At 50.6% G+C, this 17,964-nt stretch overlaps 2 protein-coding genes across 2 annotated transcripts; both read right to left on the minus strand.

The window, feature by feature from the left end:
- Nucleotides 1–1,330: 1,330 nt before the first annotated feature.
- On the minus strand, nt 1,331–3,902 carry LOC133235441 (cathelicidin-6). Its single transcript, XM_061396964.1, has 4 exons — nt 3,627–3,902; nt 2,885–2,992; nt 2,672–2,743; nt 1,331–2,088 (listed from the first exon to the last, which is right to left on the minus strand). Exons 1-4 carry the CDS (start codon nt 3,825–3,827, stop codon nt 1,993–1,995), a joined length of 477 nt encoding a protein of 158 aa, XP_061252948.1. The 5' UTR covers nt 3,828–3,902; the 3' UTR covers nt 1,331–1,992.
- Nucleotides 3,903–10,068: 6,166 nt separating this feature from the next.
- On the minus strand, nt 10,069–12,170 carry LOC133235769 (cathelicidin-5). The gene is made up of 4 exons (XM_061397663.1): nt 11,809–12,170; nt 11,071–11,178; nt 10,837–10,908; nt 10,069–10,257 (listed from the first exon to the last, which is right to left on the minus strand). The coding sequence occupies exons 1-4, from the start codon at nt 12,130–12,132 to the stop codon at nt 10,159–10,161; spliced, it is 603 nt and encodes a 200-aa protein (XP_061253647.1). The 5' UTR covers nt 12,133–12,170; the 3' UTR covers nt 10,069–10,158.
- Between the last annotated feature and the right edge of the window lie 5,794 nt (nt 12,171–17,964).

Raw genomic sequence — 17,964 nt, forward strand, 5'->3', positions numbered from 1 at the left:
GAAAAGAGCAGCTGCCCACTCCATACTACCCCTCAACATGGTCACTAGGAGAAATCCCGCACAGCACAATACATTATCGGGGTCCCCCCAGAAGTCCCACTCTTCAGAAGCCTCCCTCATGGATGTTCACTCACATGGCCGAGGACAAAGGAACCAAGATGTCTCCTGCATCTTCTTTTAGCCTGGGAACTGAAAACCTTCCAGACATGTGTGACTGGGAATGCTATGTCCATTCTGTGCCCTAGAGTGCAACCATTTAAAACCAATGATGTATAAACTCCACAAATATTTCTCAGTAGTGAAAGTAAATATATTTGGTATATTCATACAGTGGAATACTAGGTGGTAGTGGTTTAGCCGCTAAGTCGTGTCCAGCTTTTTGCGACCCCATAGACTGTAGCCCGCCATGCTCCTCTGTCCATGGGATTTTCCAGGCAGGAATGCTGGAGTGGGTTGCCATTTCCTTCTCCAGGGGATCTTCCCCACCCAGGGATCGGACCTGGGTCTCCTGCTTTGCAGATGGATTCTTTACCAACTGAGCCACCAGGGGAGCCCAGAATACTAAGTCAGCAATAAAAAATTCCCCAACTATAATTACATGCAAAAACATGAGTTCTCACAAGCATGTTGCATGAAAAAATTGTGCAAATGAGACTATATATGCTACAATATAATTTTCTATGAATTTCAAATCCTAGTTACACTGACCTAAGTGTTCCAAAGTCAGGGCCATGGTTATGGAGATGGGGAAGCAACTAGAAGGGGGATAAAGAGATTTCTAGGCACAATGTTATTGTGTTGCTTAGTCACTAAGATGTGTATGGCTCTTTTACAACCGCGTGGACTGTAGCCGGCCAGGTTCCTCCGTCCATGGGATTTTCTGGGCAAGAATATGAGAGTGGGCTGCCATTTCCTCCTCCAGGGGATCTTCCTGATCCAGGGATCAAACTCACATCTCTTGAATTGACAGGCAGATTTTTTACCACTGAGCCACCAGGGAAGCCCTTCGGTGCATTACACACATGTACTTGTATAGCAACAGTCTTATAGACTCTGTGGGAGAGGGAGAGGGTGGGAAGATTTGGGAGAATGGCATTGAAACATGTAAAATATCATGTATGAAATGAGTTGCCAGTCCAGGTTCAATGCATGATACTGGATGCTTGGGGCTAGTGCACTGGGACGACCCAGAGGGATGGTATGGGGAGGGAGGAGGGAGGAGGGTTCAGGATGGGGAACACATGTATACCTGTGGCGGATTCATTTTGATATTTGGCAAAACTAATACAATTTTGTAAAGTTTAAAAATAAAACAAACAAACAAAAAAACTCCATAAGTTGTGCATTTATTGTTAGTGCACAATTCCTATGTACATGCAATATGTCAGCTCCCTGGACCTCTTTGACTCCTGTGCTACTCTGACCACTTTGTAAAATCCTTGATTCTCCTGGGCTTACAGCACAGCCCCAACCCTCCCACCTGTTGTACCACCACCCTGGACACCTTGGGTCCTTCTCCATATCAGGCCCTGTACTTGACTCACTGACAAGGCCTGCTGACCTCCCAGACAGGGGCCAATTACATCTCCCTCCTCCAGGTCTGAGATGAAATACATTCATTTTTTGTTGCTGTAATCAGTGTTCACATACGCATGTTCATGGTCGGGTTCGGGTCATGGAGGGACCTGAGAATAAAGATGCTGTCCTGGATCTCTTAGCCCTGCTGCCTGCCCCCCCCCATCCCCTTCTGGAAATAACAACCACTTCTGTACTGTGCATTTGTGATCACGCACACACCAAAACACTTTCACAGACACACATACACACACACATAGGAGGGCTCCCAGAAGTAAAGATTTGGTCCCACTAAGCGAGAGGAGACAAGTGAAATTAAAGCTTGGAGGAAGCTGTTTTCAGAAGACTTTACTTTCTCAGAATCCAAAAGCCTGAGCCAGGGAGGACACACACAGGATTCTTCCATGGGCTCACAATTTACCCCAAATGGAGTAGCGGAATGACTGGAGAAAGTTTCTTAAAGAGTTTCTTAAACTTCTTACGAAATCGTTTAAATCTTCCAACACTCTGCAACTATGAACCAGGAAGAACCAGGTTACTTGTGGGAAAGGGAACCAGGAGTAAGACCAGACCCATCTGCACCTATACACGGGCTCCAAGGCCCACACCAGGAGATTTGCAGCCCCAGCATGCCCTTTGGCGGCAACCTTTGAAGCACAAGGTTGAATCCCTACACCTATAGACAGAAGAGCAAACTGAGGCCCTCAGGTGACAAGGGGCTTACCAGGGTCACAAGCCCATCCCAGCAAAGATGGAAGCGAGCTGGGGCTAAAAGATCATTATTTGAGTCAGTGCCTCTCAAACCATCAGAATCTCCTGGAGGCCTCGTGAAAAGACAAATGGCTGCACCCCACCCCAGACGTCTGAGTGGGGCTGAGAATCTGCATCTCTGTCAGTTCCTAGGTGGGGACCCCATTAGAGAACCATTGCTCTAAGAGACACAGAACCAGTGCTGGAGACCTGGGGCTTGCGGGAGGGAGCAGCCAGGGTAGGAGGGCCCTCCTCTGCCCTGGATGGGGGAGGGGGTCTTTGGTCCTAAGAATGTTCCACAACCCATCACCCTAGCGGTTCCTGCAGGACAGAAGGGGCCACTCACCTCCTCGCAGGTGACGTTAATTTTGCCTTTCACCGCATCCAGAGTGACTGTCCCTACACATTGCTTCACCAGCTGGAAGGAGAGGCTGGAGGTCAAACTGGAATCCCCAGGTCATAACCTCCCAGGCTCCACCCAGGGACTAAAAGTCTCCTTGAAACCCCTTGTTCAGCAGCTTAGGAAGCATTCACCCGTGCTCCCAGCCCCCAGGCTCACCCCATTTTCCTTGAAGTCACACTGCTCTGCAGGCTGCTGGCTCGTCCTGGGGCATACAGTCTCCTTCACCCTGAAGCTCACAGGCTTCGGGATGTTTGGGTTCTCATCCTGATCCAGGAATAAAATGGGGAGACTGGGCTCAGGCTCATGTTTCCTTCTCTGATCTGTCTCCCTGCCCCCAACCTGGATGGCAGCCTCTCCAGCCCCCTGTGTGTCCGGCCCTGGGCTTGGTGCCGGCAGCACAGGGGAGGGGACAGAGCCCGTGCCCGGCCTCACGGGCACACAGAGAGCAGGAGCGGCCCTCACAGCAGCGCTGATGGCAGCGCCTCCCCTCACAGGGGCTGAGGGAGGTCAGGGCCGCCTGAAGGGAGAGCCCTTGTCACTGGAGCCTCCAGGCTGACAGAGCTCCTCCTGGCAGAGAGACACCGAGGTGCAGAGAGGACATTAGCAGGGAAGTCACCTCACAGAGTCTGTGACCCCCCCCCCCATCCCTGGAGCTCCCAGAAGTCCAGGGAGCCTGAGCCAGGTGTGCAGGGCGCCTGTTCCCACAGCAGAGATGCTAAGACAGGAAGTCTGGTGCTGGGAGATGACCCAGGTCTGGGAGGGTTTCCTGGAAGAGGTGGGAACCCACGTAGTGGGAAAAGTGCCTTCCTGACAAGAGAACCAGCCTGAGCGAAGGGGCGACAGTGTGGCCAAGGATGTCAGGAGACAGATCCCCTTCCCAGCCCCCTCCCCAACTCACGTCCTCCTTGGGAGGTGGGTCTAGCTCCAGGAGGCGGTAGAGATTAGCTTCTGAGGACCGCTCATTGAACTGATCCACGGCACGAAGCACGGCCTCCCTGTAGCTGAGGGCCTGGGCGCTGGCCGAGGGCAGCGCTAGTCCCAGCAGCAGTAGCCACAGTGACCACCGTCCCAGGGAGAGGCTGGCCCTCTGGGTCTCCATGGTCCCCAGTTTGCCACCTCCCAGACTGCAGGATCTGCCTTTATGCTAAGCCTGGGCCTAATGCAAAGGCTCTACCAGGAGTCTTCCTGACTAGCCCCGTCCCTGCCCTCCTCCCAGGATGTGAGGTGGACTTGCCTCAGCCTCTGCTGTTGCCTCATGGGGTTTCTGAACAGTGGGCAGGGAGGCTCCTGTGCAAGGTGAAGAAATGGTTTCTCCATCTCCTTGACAACTTCTTGGCCTTTCCTGGACCCCACAGGGAGTGTCACAGGCAGTCTTGCTCAAGAGGATTGAGTCCTCCAGAAGATGGAGGGGCCAGGCACTATCTACATCCCCTCTGCCTCCACACCTCAGGATTCAGTGTAAAGGAGTGTATTTGCTATTCAACCTGCTTCATTGACTACATTAAAGACTTTTTGACTGTGTGGACCATAACAAACTGTGGAAAATTCTTCAAGAGATGGGAATACCAGACCACCTGGCCTGCCTCCTGAGAAATCTGTATGCAGGTCAAAAAGCAACAGTTAGAACTGGACATAGAACAATGGGCTGATTCCAAATTAGGAAAGGAGTACATCCAGGCTGTATATTGTCACCCAGCTTATATAACTTATATGCAGAGTACATCATTCAAAACACTGGGCCAGATAAAGCACAAGCTAGAATCAAGATTGTCAGGAGAAATATCAGTAACCTCAGATATGCAAATGACACCACCCTTACGGCAGGAAGCGAAGAGGAACTAAACAGCCCCTTGATGAAAGTAAAGAGGAGAGTGAAAAGCAGGTTTAAAACTCAACATTCAAAAAACTAAGATCATGGTATCTGGTCACATCACTTCATGGCAAATAGATGGGGAAACAATGGAAACATTGACAGACTTTATTTTCTTGGGCTCCAAAATCACTGTGAATGGTGACTGTGACCATGAAATTAAAAGACGCTTGCTCCTTGGAAGAAAAGCTATGACAAATCTACATAGCATATTTAAAAGCAGAGACGTTACTTTAGTAATGTCTAGTCAAAGCCATGGTTTTTCCAGTAGTCATGTAAGGATGTGAAAGTCGGACCATAAAGAAGGCTGAGCACCAAAGAATTGATGCTTTCGAACTGTGGTGTTGGAGAAGACTCTTGAGAGTCCCTTGGACTGAAAGGAGATCAAACCAGTCAATCCTAAAGGAAATCAGCCCTGAATATTCATTGGAAGAACTGATGCTGAAGCTGAAGCTCCAATATTTTGGTCACCTGATTCAAAGAGCAGACTCATTGGAAAAGACATTGATGCTGGGAAAGATTGAAGGCAGGAGGAGAAGGGGACAACAGAGGACAAGATGGCTGGATGGCACCACCGACTCAATGGACATGAGTTTGAGCAAGCTCTGGGAGATAGTGAAGGACAGGGAAGCCTGGCGTCCATGGGGTCGCAAAGAGTAGGATGCAACTGAGTAACTGAACAACAACCCCTCCTCTAGGCACCCAGTAGGCACACAGGTAAAGTTGGATGAGTGGATGACAGCTCCAATCCCTTCTACAGTCTCACCCATCCAGCTTGTCCTCATGCAGTCACATGGTCAGACCATCCTTGTCTCTCCGCAACCCTCAGCCTGTCAGGGGGTCGGCTTCACCTGTCCCCTCTCCTACTCTTCTCTGACTTCCTCACACTAAAGATGTCAGCAGTTGTGGCCTGTTGCTACACTCAACCTCTTTATCTTCACAGGTGCTGGGGAAACACTCTGTCTACCTGAATATGCTCTCTGCCAATCTCCCCTGTCCCTGCCCTCCTGGGTCCCCTCCTCCTCCCTGGGGGCTCCTGCTGAGTCTCCTCCAAGGACTCTCCTCTTAGGAGGCAGGGCTGGCTCAGGAGCATCCGGGCTGCTCCTCCTCCCCGTCGTCACACGTTTCTGGGGACCACACTTCTCAAGACAACAGTGCCCATCACACACATACTGGACTGTGCCTCTGGGTTCAAGACTCCGATGAACGCCCTGGTGGTCCTCACTGGGCCGTTGGCTGGGTGCTGCCAAAGGAGCCCTGAGCTAGAAGCCTGGGAGCCCCACCTGTTCCTTCTTCCTTCTGAGGACACTCCCCTGACCTCCCGCCACCCCTGCCCTGGGCCGACCCCCATCTCCTCTCCTCTCCTCTCAGTGACGCCACAACCTCCAGACTCCATGTTTCCTGATTTTCAGGCTCTCTCCAGACCACTGTCCACCCTTCACACCATTTCTAGATGCCAAGACAGAGTGCTGATTTGATCACTTCACCCTCCGCCTTCAGAGCACACAGACCCCCGCCTGACAGCAGGGTCTGGATCTCCTCAGTGTCCACACCCCGGCCCTGCGGGGCAGGTCTCAAGCTGCCTTGAGCACTCCAACCAAAAGCCATCTCAGAGCCTCCTGCTTGGCCCCCATCTCTGCAGCTGGTGCCTCTGCTTGCCCTGACATGCCACCTTGCAAAATTTTCCCTGACCTTAACCAAAAGTGGTACCTCCTCCTCTTGACTCCCAAAGCCTTCAGGACATCCCTTCTTCTGTTTTGCTTTTTTAGTAAAATGTGCTTTTTATTTATTTAGTTAGTTCTGGCTGTACCGTGTCTTCGTTGCCACCCACCAGCTAGTCTGGTTGCATAGAGCAAGGGCTACTCTCTAGTTGCGGTGCACAGGCTTCTTGTTACGGTGGCTTCTCTTGTTGCGGAGCACAGGCTCTAGAGAGTGAGGTCTCAGTAGCTGTGGCCCAGGGGCTTACTTGCCTGGTGTGGGATCTTCCTGGACCATGGATCCAACCCACATCCCCTGCATTGGCAGGCAGAATCTTACCCACAGGACCACCAGGGAAGTCCAGGACATCCCTTCTGATTTGACCTCCAGGATTCCTTGCCCAGTGCTCTGGTTGAACACCAGGTGGGGAGGAAAAGAGAGCACAGCTGGGGGAAATACTATGCCCAAGGGACCGAGGAGTGCTGAAGCCAAGAAGAACATTCCAATCCATCAATGCCAGGGAAGCACCATGTGGCCGTGAGGCCCAGGGAGGTTGTGGACTCAGTTGCCCTGTGGGACCCTTGGAGCCTTGGCCAGGGCACCTTGGAAGGTAGCAGCCTGGATGGGAGATGCTGGTTGACCACTCAGCCTTGGAGAAGGAAAGAGAAGTGAATTTTGTGCAACCTTATTACACCGCCCAGATATTGCCCCACTGGCCTCTTGGTCAAGCTATATCTTTTCCCTGAGTCAAATAATTAGCAACACACATGGTTCCTGGGTGTTTGGTAACCTGGAAACCTCCCTGTGCTCTCCTGGTGGTGGTGGTCTATTCGCTAAGTCGTGTTTGACTCTTTGCAACCCCATGAACTGTAGCCTGCCAGGCTCCTCTGTCCATGGGATTTCTCAGGCAAGAATACTGGAGTGGGTTGCCATATCCTCCTCTAGGGAATCATCTCAACCCAGGGATTGAACCTGTGGCTCCTGGGTCTCCGGCATTGCAGGCAGATTCTTCACTGCTGAGTCACCAGGGAAGGCCTCCCCTGTGCTTTCCTGCCTCTGCATGATTGCCTGGGACCAGTTCTGTCTCCTTTTCACGGGTCGAGATGGAAAAATTGTTAGCATCATTTCGTTTCTGCTATCAGTGGTCACATATGCATGTTGAGGGCCTGGTCCATAGCAAGGGACATATGGTCAACACTGATGTAAAACTGAATGGACAGGACAGGCCTGAGGCTGGGGACCTCAGGCAGAGGTGTGACACTTCCGGGAGTGAGACACCCATGGAGTAAGAAAGAGGAGGTGTTTTTCCATCATGTCCCCCCAGTGGTTGGTTGAAGCTACTCCTTTGGTGCAAGCTCCCCAGTGCTTCCAGTCTGCCCCAGAGCAAAGGTCAACTAGAAAGTGGGGAGTGGGCAGGACATGGGCAGTGTCTGAAACACACAGGCAAGTAGACATGGGACCTGTGTGTCACTCTGTCTCTCACACCCTCATGCAGAGCTCTTCACCCTGATGGACAAGATGCTTGTATTTAATGGTGCAAATTTTGTACCATTCACGACCCAGATAATCACGATGGTGTGATCACTCACCTAAAGCCAGACATCCTGGAATGTGAAGTCAAGTGGGCCTTAAAAAGCATCACTATGAACCAAGCTAGTGGAGGTGATGGAATTCCAGTTGAGCTATTTCAAACCCTAAAAGATGATGCTGTGAAAGTGCTGCACTCAATATGCCAGCAAATTTGGAAAACTCAGCAGTGGCCACAGGACTGGAAAAGGTCAGTTTTCATTCGAATCCCAAAGAAAGGTAATGCCAAAGAATGCTCAAACTACCGCACAATTGCACTCATCTCACACACCAGCAAAGTAATGCTCAAAATTCTCCAAGCCATGCTTCAGCAATATATGAACCGTGAACTTCCCAATGTTCAAGCTGGTTTTAGAAAAGGCAGAGGAACCAGAGATCAAATTGCCAACATCCACTGAATCATCAAAAAAGCAAGAGAGTTCCAGAAAAACATCTATTTCTGCTTTATTGACTATGCCAAAGCCTGTGACTGTGTGGATCACAATAATTGTGGAAAATTCTTCAAGAGATGGGAATACCAGACCACCTGACCTGCCTCTTGAGAAATCTGTATGCAGGTCAAGAAGCAACAGTAAGAACTGGACATGGAACAACAGACTGCTTCCAAATAGGAAAAGGAGTGCATCAAGGCTGTATATTGTCACCCTGCTTATTTAACTTATATGCAGAGTACATCATGAGAAACGCTGGGCTGGATGAAGCACAAGCTGGAATCAAGATTATTGAGAGAAATATCAATACCCTCAGATATGCAGATGACACCACCCTTATGGCAGAAAGTGAAGAAGAGCTAAAGAGCCTCTTGATGAAAGTGAAAGAGGAGAGTGAAAAAGTTGGCTTAAAGCTCAACATTCAGAAAACTAAGACCGTGGCATCTGGTCCCATCACTTCATGGGAAATAGATGGGGAAACAGTGGAAACAGTGGCTGACTTTATTTTGGGGGGCTCCAAAATCACTGCAGATGGTGACTGCAGCCATGAAATTAAAAGATGCTTACTCCTTGGAAGGAAAGTTATGACGAACCTAGACAGCATATTAAAAAACAGAGATATTACTTTGCCAACAAAGGTCTGTCTAGTCAAGGCTGTGCTTTTTCCAGTAGTCATGTATGGATGTGAGAGTTGGACTATAAAGAAAGCTGAGCGCCGAAGAATTGATGCTTTTGAATTGCAGTGTTGGAGAAGATTCTTGAGAGTCCCTTGGACTAGAAGGAGATCCAACCAGTCCATCCTAAGGGAGATCAATCCTGGGTGTTCATTGAAAGGACTGATGTTGAAGCTGAAACTCCAATACTTTGGCCACCTGATGCGAGGAGCTGACTCACTGGAAAAGACCCTGATGCTGGGAAGGATTGAAGGCAGGAGGAGAAGGAGACGACAGAGGATGAGATGGTTGGATGGCATCACCGACTCAATGGACATGGGCTTGGGTGGACTCCAGGAGTTGGTGATGGACAGGGAGGCCTGGCGCATGGGATCATAAAGAGTCGGACATGACTGAACAACTGAACCGAACTGAACTGATCCCTAAACACAAGCCCACCGCTTCAGTCTGGGACCCAGCTGAAGAAATAGTAATGTGTCTCAGTGCCACAGGAAAAGCCAGGAGGGATGGGCTAATTCAAAATTAAGATTGTCGAGGGCAAGAGGTACGTCCTGGGCATTGCACCTGCAGGCTCAGCCCTGAGACTGAACTGCATCTCTGTGAGTGTTTAGCAAGGTGAGCAGCCTGGCCCCTCGTGGACTGTCAGCTCCACGTGAGCAGGAGCAGCAGCCCCACCAGCTCTGCACCCACAGCAGGTCTCCTTACATCCTACTGGGTGTTGGAGGAGGAGGGCAGAGGTGGGTGAAGGGCTCGGGAGGGACCCGAGGGTGGGGACACAGTTCTGGAGCTCCTGGGGCTGCTGCCTCCCCCGTGCCCTCCTGGAAGGAACAGGGGCCCCAGGTTTCTCTGTGTTCACAGGAGTGATCTCACACACACACACACACATACATACACACAGGAGTGATCACATACATACACATACAGGAGTGATCACACAAACACATACACACACATAGACAAACACACACACACACACACACACACACACACACACACACCCGACACAGAGGGCCTCCCAGAGTAAACAACTCAGTCATGATAAGTGGGAGAAGGGGAGACAATTGAAACTGAGGCTTGGAGGAAGTTGTTCTCACAAGAATTTATTTCTCAGAGTCCAGAAGTCTTCCCCAGGGCCGGCAGACCCTTAGGACTCTTTCCTGGGCCCACAATTCACCCAATTCTGATTATTGGAACAATAATTGGGCCATACTTCTTCCAAGCACGTAATATCTTCCTACCCAGGCTTCGAAGTCCCCCGACACTCTGGGGCTGTGCAACGAGAAGAAACAGGTTATCTGTGGAGGGAGGGACCCAGGGTAAGACCAGAACCCTCCCCACTTGGACATCCCCACAAACTGGGCGATTTCAGGAGGTTTTATGGCCCAGGCACCCTCTCTCTGGCTGCAACTGTTGGAGCCTCTGGCTGAATCTCCACACCACAGACATATGAGGAAACGGAGGCCCACAGATGACATAGGGCTTTCTGGGGTCACAAGCCCCAGGGGCGGAAAGCTCATGACTTGAGTCAGTGTCGCTCAAACTTCAGCACAGTCAGAATCCCCTGGAGGCCTTGTGAAAATACAAATGGCTGGACCCCACCCCAGAGTTGGATTCAGGAAGTCTCAGTGGGGCTGAGAATCTGCCTCTCAGTTCCCAGGTGGGGACCCCAGTAGAGAACCCCTGCTCTAAGGGATGCAGAGCCAGGGCTAGAGACCTGGGGCTCAGGAAAAGGAGAGGCCCGAGTAGAAGGGCCTTTCTCTGCCCTGGATGGGGCAGTGGGTCATTGGTCCAAAGAACGTTTGACACATTACCCCCCAGAAGCCTCGCAACCCAGGAAGGGTCACTCACCACAGCACAGGTGATGTCGAAGTTACTCCCGACCTGGTCCAGGGTGACTGTCCCCACACACTCTTTCAGCAGCTGGGAGGGGAGGCTCCAGGTCAAACTGGAAACCCTGGGTCATAACCTCCCAGCCTCACCTCACCTCACCCACAAGGGGCTGGAAACCTTCCCTGAAATTCCCTGTTCAGCTCGCGCTGAGAAGCATTGATCCCAGCCCTCAGTCTCAGCCCCCAGGCTCACCCCATTCTCCTTGAAGTCACACTGCTCCGGGGGCTGCTGGCTCGTCCTGGGGCACACGGTCTCCTTCACCCTGAAGCTCACAGGCTTCGGGATGTTTGGGTTCTCATCCTGATCCAGGAATAAAATGGGGAGACTGGGCTCGGGCTCATGTTTCCTTCTCTGATCTGTCTCCCTGTCCTCAACCCGGACGGCAGCCTCTCCAGCCTCCTGTGTGTCCGGCCCTGGGCTTGGTGCCGGCAGCACAGGAGAAGGGACAGAGCCCGTGCCCCGCCTCATGGACACACAGAGAGCAGGAGCGGCCCTCACAGCAGCGCTGATGGCAGCGCCTCCCCTCACAGGGGCTGAGGGAGGTCAGGGCCGCCTGAAGGGAGAGCCCTTGTCACTGGAGCCTCCAGGCTGACAGAGCTCCCCCTGGCAGAGAGACACCGAGGTGCAGAGAGGACATTAGCAGGGAAGTCACTTCACAGAGCCTGTGACCCCCCCATCCCTGGAGCTCCCAGAAGTCCAGGGAGCCTGAGCCAGGTGTGCAGGGCGCCTGTTCCCACAGCAGAGATGCTAAGACAGGAAGTCTGGTGCTGGGAGATGACCCAGGTCTGGGAAGGTTTCCTGGAAGAGGTGGGAACCCATGTAGTGGGAAAAGTGCCTTCCTGACAGGAGGACCAGCCTGAGCGAAGGGGCGACAGTGTGGCCAAGGATGTCAGGAGACAGATCCCCTTCCCAGCCCCCTCCCCAACTCACGTCCTCCTTGGGAGGTGGGTCTAGCTCCAGGAGGCGGTAGAGATTAGCTTCTGAGGACTTCTCATTGAGCTGATCCACAGCACGAAGCACGGCCTCCCTGTAGCTGAGGGCCTGGGCGCTGGCCGAGGGCAGCGCTAGTCCCAGCAGCAGTAGCCACAGTGACCACCGTCCCAGGGAGAGGCTGGCCCTCTGGGTCTCCATGGTCCCCAGTCTGCCTCCTCCCAACCTGAGGGATCCTCCTTTATGCCCAGTCTGGGCCCTGATGCAAAAGTTCAACCGGGAGCCTTCCTGACCCACCCCATCCCTGCCCTCCTCCCAGGGCATGAGCTGGACTTGCCTCAGCTCCTGCTGTTGCCTCACGGGACTGCAGGGCAGTGAGTGAATTTTGTCTCTTGTGCAAGGTGAAGAAATGGTTTCTCCATCTCCTACAATACCTTGACCTCCCCTAGACCCCATGGGAAGTGTCACAGGCAGGCTTGCTCAAGAAGGTTGTCTCCTCAGGAGACACGAGGACCAGACACTCTCTACAACCCCTTTGTGTCCACACTCTGGTCTCCTCAGGATTCAGGGTAAAGGAGTGTATTCACCTTTCCATTTCCAGCTCTAGGCACTGCCTGGCACCCAGGAGACAATCACTTAACACTTGAAGAATGGATAACAGTACCAACCCCTTCTAGAAGTACCCCTTCTACTTACATTGCTAGCCCGTCCCTAGGCAGACATCCATCCCACACTATCCAGTCCTCTGGAACCAGCCCTCAGCCAGTCAGGGGTTTGGCCCCATTTGTCCCCTCTCCTGGGTTGTTCTCCACCTCCTTTGTCACTCTGAAAATGTCCCATCCCAAGTCCTTAGCAGATATGGCCTGTGTCCCTGATACCTCCCATTCCAGTCTGAAGAAGAGTCATGTAGGTCACTGACTACACTTTTTTGCCCTCTCTCATGCTCAAAACCCCTGCAGGCTTGCTTGTCCTTCCTTACTGGATCCAAAAGTCACACTCAAGCTTTGTTTTTATCTATACAGACTCTGGGCATCGCTCTGTCCTCCTGAAATTCCCCCTTAGCCGATTCTCCCTAGTGTTGTTCTCCTGGGTCCCCTCCTCCTCCCTGGGGGCTCCTGCTGACTCTCCTCCAAGGACTCTCCTCTTGGGAGGCAGGGCTGGCTCAGGTGCATGCAGGCTGCTTCTCCCCCGCCCCCCGCCCCGTCCTCACAGTTCCTGGGGATGGCCCTTCTGAAGACACCAGTTCTCCTGGACCCGCATCACTGCTCTGTATCTCTGAGTTCAAGACACCTATGAACACCCCCAGTTGTCCACATGGGACAGTTTGGTTGTACCTCAGAAAGTGGTGACCCAGATTGATGGCACTGGCTGTGAAACAGAGCTTTTGTCTTTACTCTTTCCCTGCATCAGATTCTTTCCCAATGATGCTTGCCGCCCTACTGTGTCTTCTGTCTGTCTTTTAGCTATGGAAAACTTTAGTCAAAGGATAAATTTAATCTGAGAAGTGAAAAATCCTGAAACAAAGGAAAAACAGTCAAAGAAGACTAAATAATGTAGTCATTAAGCATAGTCAAGGACCTTTAGTTCTTTCCCAAGGGCTATAGATAATATTCTGAGTGTATCCTGTGAGCTGTCTTCAGATCAGATCAGTCGCTCAGTCGTGTCCGACTCTTTGCAACCCCATGAATCGCAGCACGCCAGGCCTCCCTGTCCATCACCAACTCCCGGAGTTCACTCAGACTCACGTCCATCGAGTCAGTGATGCCATCCAGCCATCTCATCCTCTCTCGTCCCCTTCTCCTCCTGCCCCCAACCCCTCCCAGTATCAGAGTCTTTTCCAATGAGTCAACTCTTCGCATGAGGTGGCCAAAGTACTGGAGTTTCAGCTTCAGCATCATTCCTTCCAAAGAAATCCCAGGGCTGATCTTCTTCAGAATGGACTGGTTGGATCTCCTTGCAGTCCAAGGGACTCTCAAGAGTCTTCTCCAACACCACAGTTCAAAAGCATCAATTCTTCGGCACTCAGCCTTCTTCACAGTCCAACTCTCACATCCATACATGACCACAGGAAAAACCATAGCCTTGACTAGACGAACCTTTGTTGGCAAAGTACTCTCTGCTTTTGAATATGCTATCTAGGTTGGTCATAACTTTCCTTCCAAGGAGTAAGCGTCTTTTAAGAGGCAGATCAGGTGGTCTGGTATTCCCATCTCTTGAAGAATTTTCCAAACCCCAGGTGGAGAAGTTAACTACGTGCTGACCAGACTGTTCTCAGGACATGAGCTGCCACAGTTCCAAGAACCGACTGCAAAGAAACGGGAACAAATGGACTCTGGAACTGAAGATTAACCGTACCTAAAACAATCAAGATGATGCTGGTCAGACCACTGATGACCAATTTGAAGATGACTGTTAAGAGATGACTGTGCTGTTTCTGCATGTAGCCCCCAACCCCTGACTCTGTTAATGCTCTCACCAACCCCCAACCCCCTGCTTGTCTGGGCAGGTGGATGGGGGGAAGTCAGCCTTTGAACAGATGCCTGCCATCCTCCTCCCACAGTTGCCGGCACCTGAAATAAACCAAACTTTCCTTTCCCCCAACCTGGCCTGTTTATTGGCTTTTGAGCAGTGAGCAGCTGGAACCCGCACACACATTCCTTTCAGTAACAGCTGCATATCAGCCTTGGTAAAGGAAGGAGCGAAATCACCGAAACAACTCGTGTATGAACAATCTTCATGTCTGTTATTTTGTGAACCACTCAGAAAGATCACCAGAGGTATTCAAACTACAATCCAAGAAAACCTATCAGATTGTCACTGTCTGCTCTGACTCCATTGGAAGAGGCTTTAAACCCAACACCTACAAATCTGGAATTTTAATCAGCTCCAATTGCTGCTGTTGTTCAGTCGCTAAATTGTGTCTGACCCTTTGCAACTCCATGGACTGCAGTATGCCAGGCTCCTCTGTCCTCCACTATCTCCCAGAGTTTGCTCAAATTCATGTCCATTGAGTAGGTGATGCTATCTAGTCATCTCATCTTCTGCCTTCTCCTTTTGTCTTTAATCTTTTTTTCTCTGCATCAGGTTCTTTCCCAATGAATCAACTCTTCAACTGATCCAACTGCTGACTTTTGCTTTAAAAAAATTTTTTTTGTTTTGATTGTTTCCATAGAAATGCCTCTAGTTGAATACCTGATTGCTTGTACTCTTTAGGCCTATTTGGTGAAGCCACTTGCATCACTACCTCCTAAAATGAGACACAACCTTTTACCTAAACTGGTCTTTTCTCCAGACTAAGAGACTGGTTCAGTGAGATATGGAGGAATTTACCCTCTCTGGACAGACTCAAACCTGTTTCACAGGATGGCCCCAAATATAGGTCAGTGATCTTGAAGGCCCCGGGAATTTGTTCAAGAATTTACATAATATTGTGCAATATTTTCCTGTTTTCATGGTTGAAACCTTCAAGTCTGGGACAACGGCTACAGAGTGGACTTCAGACTATTGCCTAATAATTATTATAAGATTTGCTACTATAATCCTCTGTAGACGTGTGTTTCTGGGTTTTAACCTCTGCTCTTTACCGTATCAACTACCCATTAACTTTACGATTAACTTTACCATTAACTTTACCTTTAACAACTACGTACATAGTTAAGGTTCTCACCATTGGCTCTGAAGCCTGGGTGTCACTTGGTGGGTTGTAGTGTAAACCCTGACTGTCGATCTTTTTTTTTCCTTTCTTTCTTTTCTTTTTTGTAATGCAAATGCCTACCTCAAGCTCTATCTGCCAGGCATCCACTTCAAAGTTTATCTTCAATAAACACTCTGTCAGCCACAGGAGGAGAATAAAAAAGCCAGGCCACCTCCCCCTACGGAGGCTCTTTTGTGTCCAATTTCTTTAACTGACCCTTTGGGCCACTTGTTTTTTCTCTTGCTGCACTTTAAATGCCTGCACTTGTATTACATATTTACAATAAAAAGTGAGCCCTTAGGACATGAGTTTGAGTAAACTCTGGGAGTTGGTGATGGACAGGGAGGCCTGGCGTGTTACAATCCATGGGGTCACAAAGAGTCAGACACAACTAAACTGAGAAACCCTAAGTCACCAGCCTCAACCCCAAAAAATGCAGGACCGCTGGCCCATACTCTGTCTCTCTAACCTTGATCTCTGTGTGTGGCCCTAGTCATTCCAAATACTTTCCAAGGCCCACAGTAATGAACCTTTTATATTTTTTTCCCCAAAGTTCCCTGATGGAGATTGCCAAAGGGCTTCTTGCAATCATAATCAGAAGCCCAAGCGCTAGTCCTGTCCCAACATTGGCTGTTGATAGGCTGAGACCTGCACACAACTCTTGAGACCCTTGAGAGTTATGGGGAGAGTTGCCTTCCTGCAGAGACAGCCAGGCTCAGGCAGGAAAAGGTCACAGATCCCCCTTCAGGGGCCTTGGCCAAGGAGGTGCTTTCACTATGTGCGGCTCAGTCCCAGACCCACTTCAGATCTCCTTGAATGTCTGACCCTCCCAGAAGGCCCACTGCCCGACCCAAATGGAGCTCCCACATCTCCCCACTAGCAAACCTGCCCCCTCCCACAACTGCTCCAGCCAGCCCCTTTCTTTTCCATTCTTCCTCCCTCCACAGTCCCTCAGAGACTGGAGCTGCATCCTGTCCCTCTGCCTCTGCAAGGCCCTCACTGTGGCCAGCTGTCCAGCTCAGGGGCCATCCCGCCAGCCAACCGCAGGGTCCCTGTGCAGCCAGCTCTCACCGTGAGCTCTGGCCACTGGATCTGCTGAAGTCTGTAAGCCAGCCGACCTCCATGGGGCCTGCCTCAGTCTACGAGAGATGTCGTAACAATACTGACAGCATATTAAAAAGCAGAGACGTCACTTTGCCAACAAAGGTCCATCTCTAGTCATGTGTGTATGTGAGAGTTGGACCATATAAAAGGCTGAGCCCCAAAGAATTGATGCTTTTGAACTGTGGTGTTGGAGAAGACTCTTGAGAGTCCCTTGGACTGCAAGGAGATCCAACCAGTTCATCCTGAATATTCACTGGAAGGACTGATGCTGAAGCTGAAACTCTAATACTTTGGCCACCTGATGGGAAGAACTGAGTCATTGGAAAAGACCCTGATGCTGGGAAAGATTGAGGGCAGGAGGAGAAGGGGATGACAGAGGATGAGATGGTTGGATGGCATCACTGACTCAATGGACATGAGTTTGAACAAACTCTGGGCAATAGTGAAGGACGGGGAAGTCTGGCGTGCTGCAGTCCATGGGGTCACAAAGAGTCGGACACGACTTAGTCACTAAACGGCAACAACACAGTAACACTGACCTTCCCGAAGGGAAGGGTTCAGGGTCTCAACCAAAACTTTCTGTGATGAAGGAAATATTCTACACCCATACTATCCAGTATGGCAGCTCAGTGTGACTATTGAGCACTTGAAATGTATCTTGCGTAACTGAGCAACTGACTTCCTAATTTAATTTTCATTCCTTTCAATTTAAGTAGCCATCTGGGTATAGGACAGTGGTAAAGATCCTTTTTTCCTTGGTCTTCTTACAAAATTTTCCTCCTCCTTTATACCTCCATATTCCAAGGTGTTTATGCAAAAGCATGGCCTTTGACAACTCCAAACTTTGTCTGGCCTTGCCCACTTAGCTCAGGATAAAAGGAACCTCTCAAGATTTGCAGAAATTGGCTGCTCTCCAGTCCACATGGACCAGAACAAAGCAACTTGCTCAAGACACCAAACTACCCACAGACAGCTGTCAAGCTGAGATTCCAGCCTCTCCCAGCTTCAACTCACCCTGTCATCCCCCTCTTCTCCTACAGATCATGTAAGGACAATCAGGAGCCATTTTGAAAAGGGCAAGCTATGACACTTATGGGGCTTCCCAGGTGGCTCACTGGTAAAGAATCCACCTGTCAATGCAAGAGATGAAGGTTTGATCCCTGGGTCGGGAAGATACTCTGGAGGAGGAAATGGCAACCCACTCCAGGATTCTTGCCTGGAATCCCATGGACAGAAGAGCCTGGCAGGCTACAGTCCACGGGGTCACAAAGAGTCAGACACGACTGAACACGCATGCTCTGACACTAACATACATCCCAGAAATTTGACATCTAGGTATTTACCATCAAGAAATGAAA

The sequence above is a fragment of the Bos javanicus genome, chromosome 22, assembly GCF_032452875.1.
Source record: "Bos javanicus breed banteng chromosome 22, ARS-OSU_banteng_1.0, whole genome shotgun sequence".
In the NCBI taxonomy this organism is placed as follows: Eukaryota; Metazoa; Chordata; class Mammalia; order Artiodactyla; family Bovidae; genus Bos; species Bos javanicus.

Excerpts from the sequence above, each read along its gene's own strand:
- LOC133235441 (XM_061396964.1), bottom strand. The coding sequence starts at position 3,827 with ATGGAGACCCAGAGGGCCAGCCTCTCCCTGGGACGGTGGTCACTGTGG. Across the intron at positions 2,993-3,626 it reads ACCCACCTCCCAAGGAGGAC|GATGAGAACCCAAACATCCC; the intron begins GTGAGTTGGGGA and ends TTCCTGGATCAG. Across the intron at positions 2,744-2,884 it reads GTGACTTCAAGGAAAATGGG|CTGGTGAAGCAATGTGTAGG; the intron begins GTGAGCCTGGGG and ends CTCTCCTTCCAG.
- LOC133235769 (XM_061397663.1), bottom strand. The coding sequence starts at position 12,132 with ATGCCCTGGGAGGAGGGCAGGGATGGGGTGGGTCAGGAAGGCTCCCGG. Across the intron at positions 11,179-11,808 it reads ACCCACCTCCCAAGGAGGAC|GATGAGAACCCAAACATCCC; the intron begins GTGAGTTGGGGA and ends TTCCTGGATCAG. Across the intron at positions 10,258-10,836 it reads TCGACATCACCTGTGCTGTG|CCCCAGAGTGTCGGGGGACT; the intron begins GTGAGTGACCCT and ends CTCGTTGCACAG.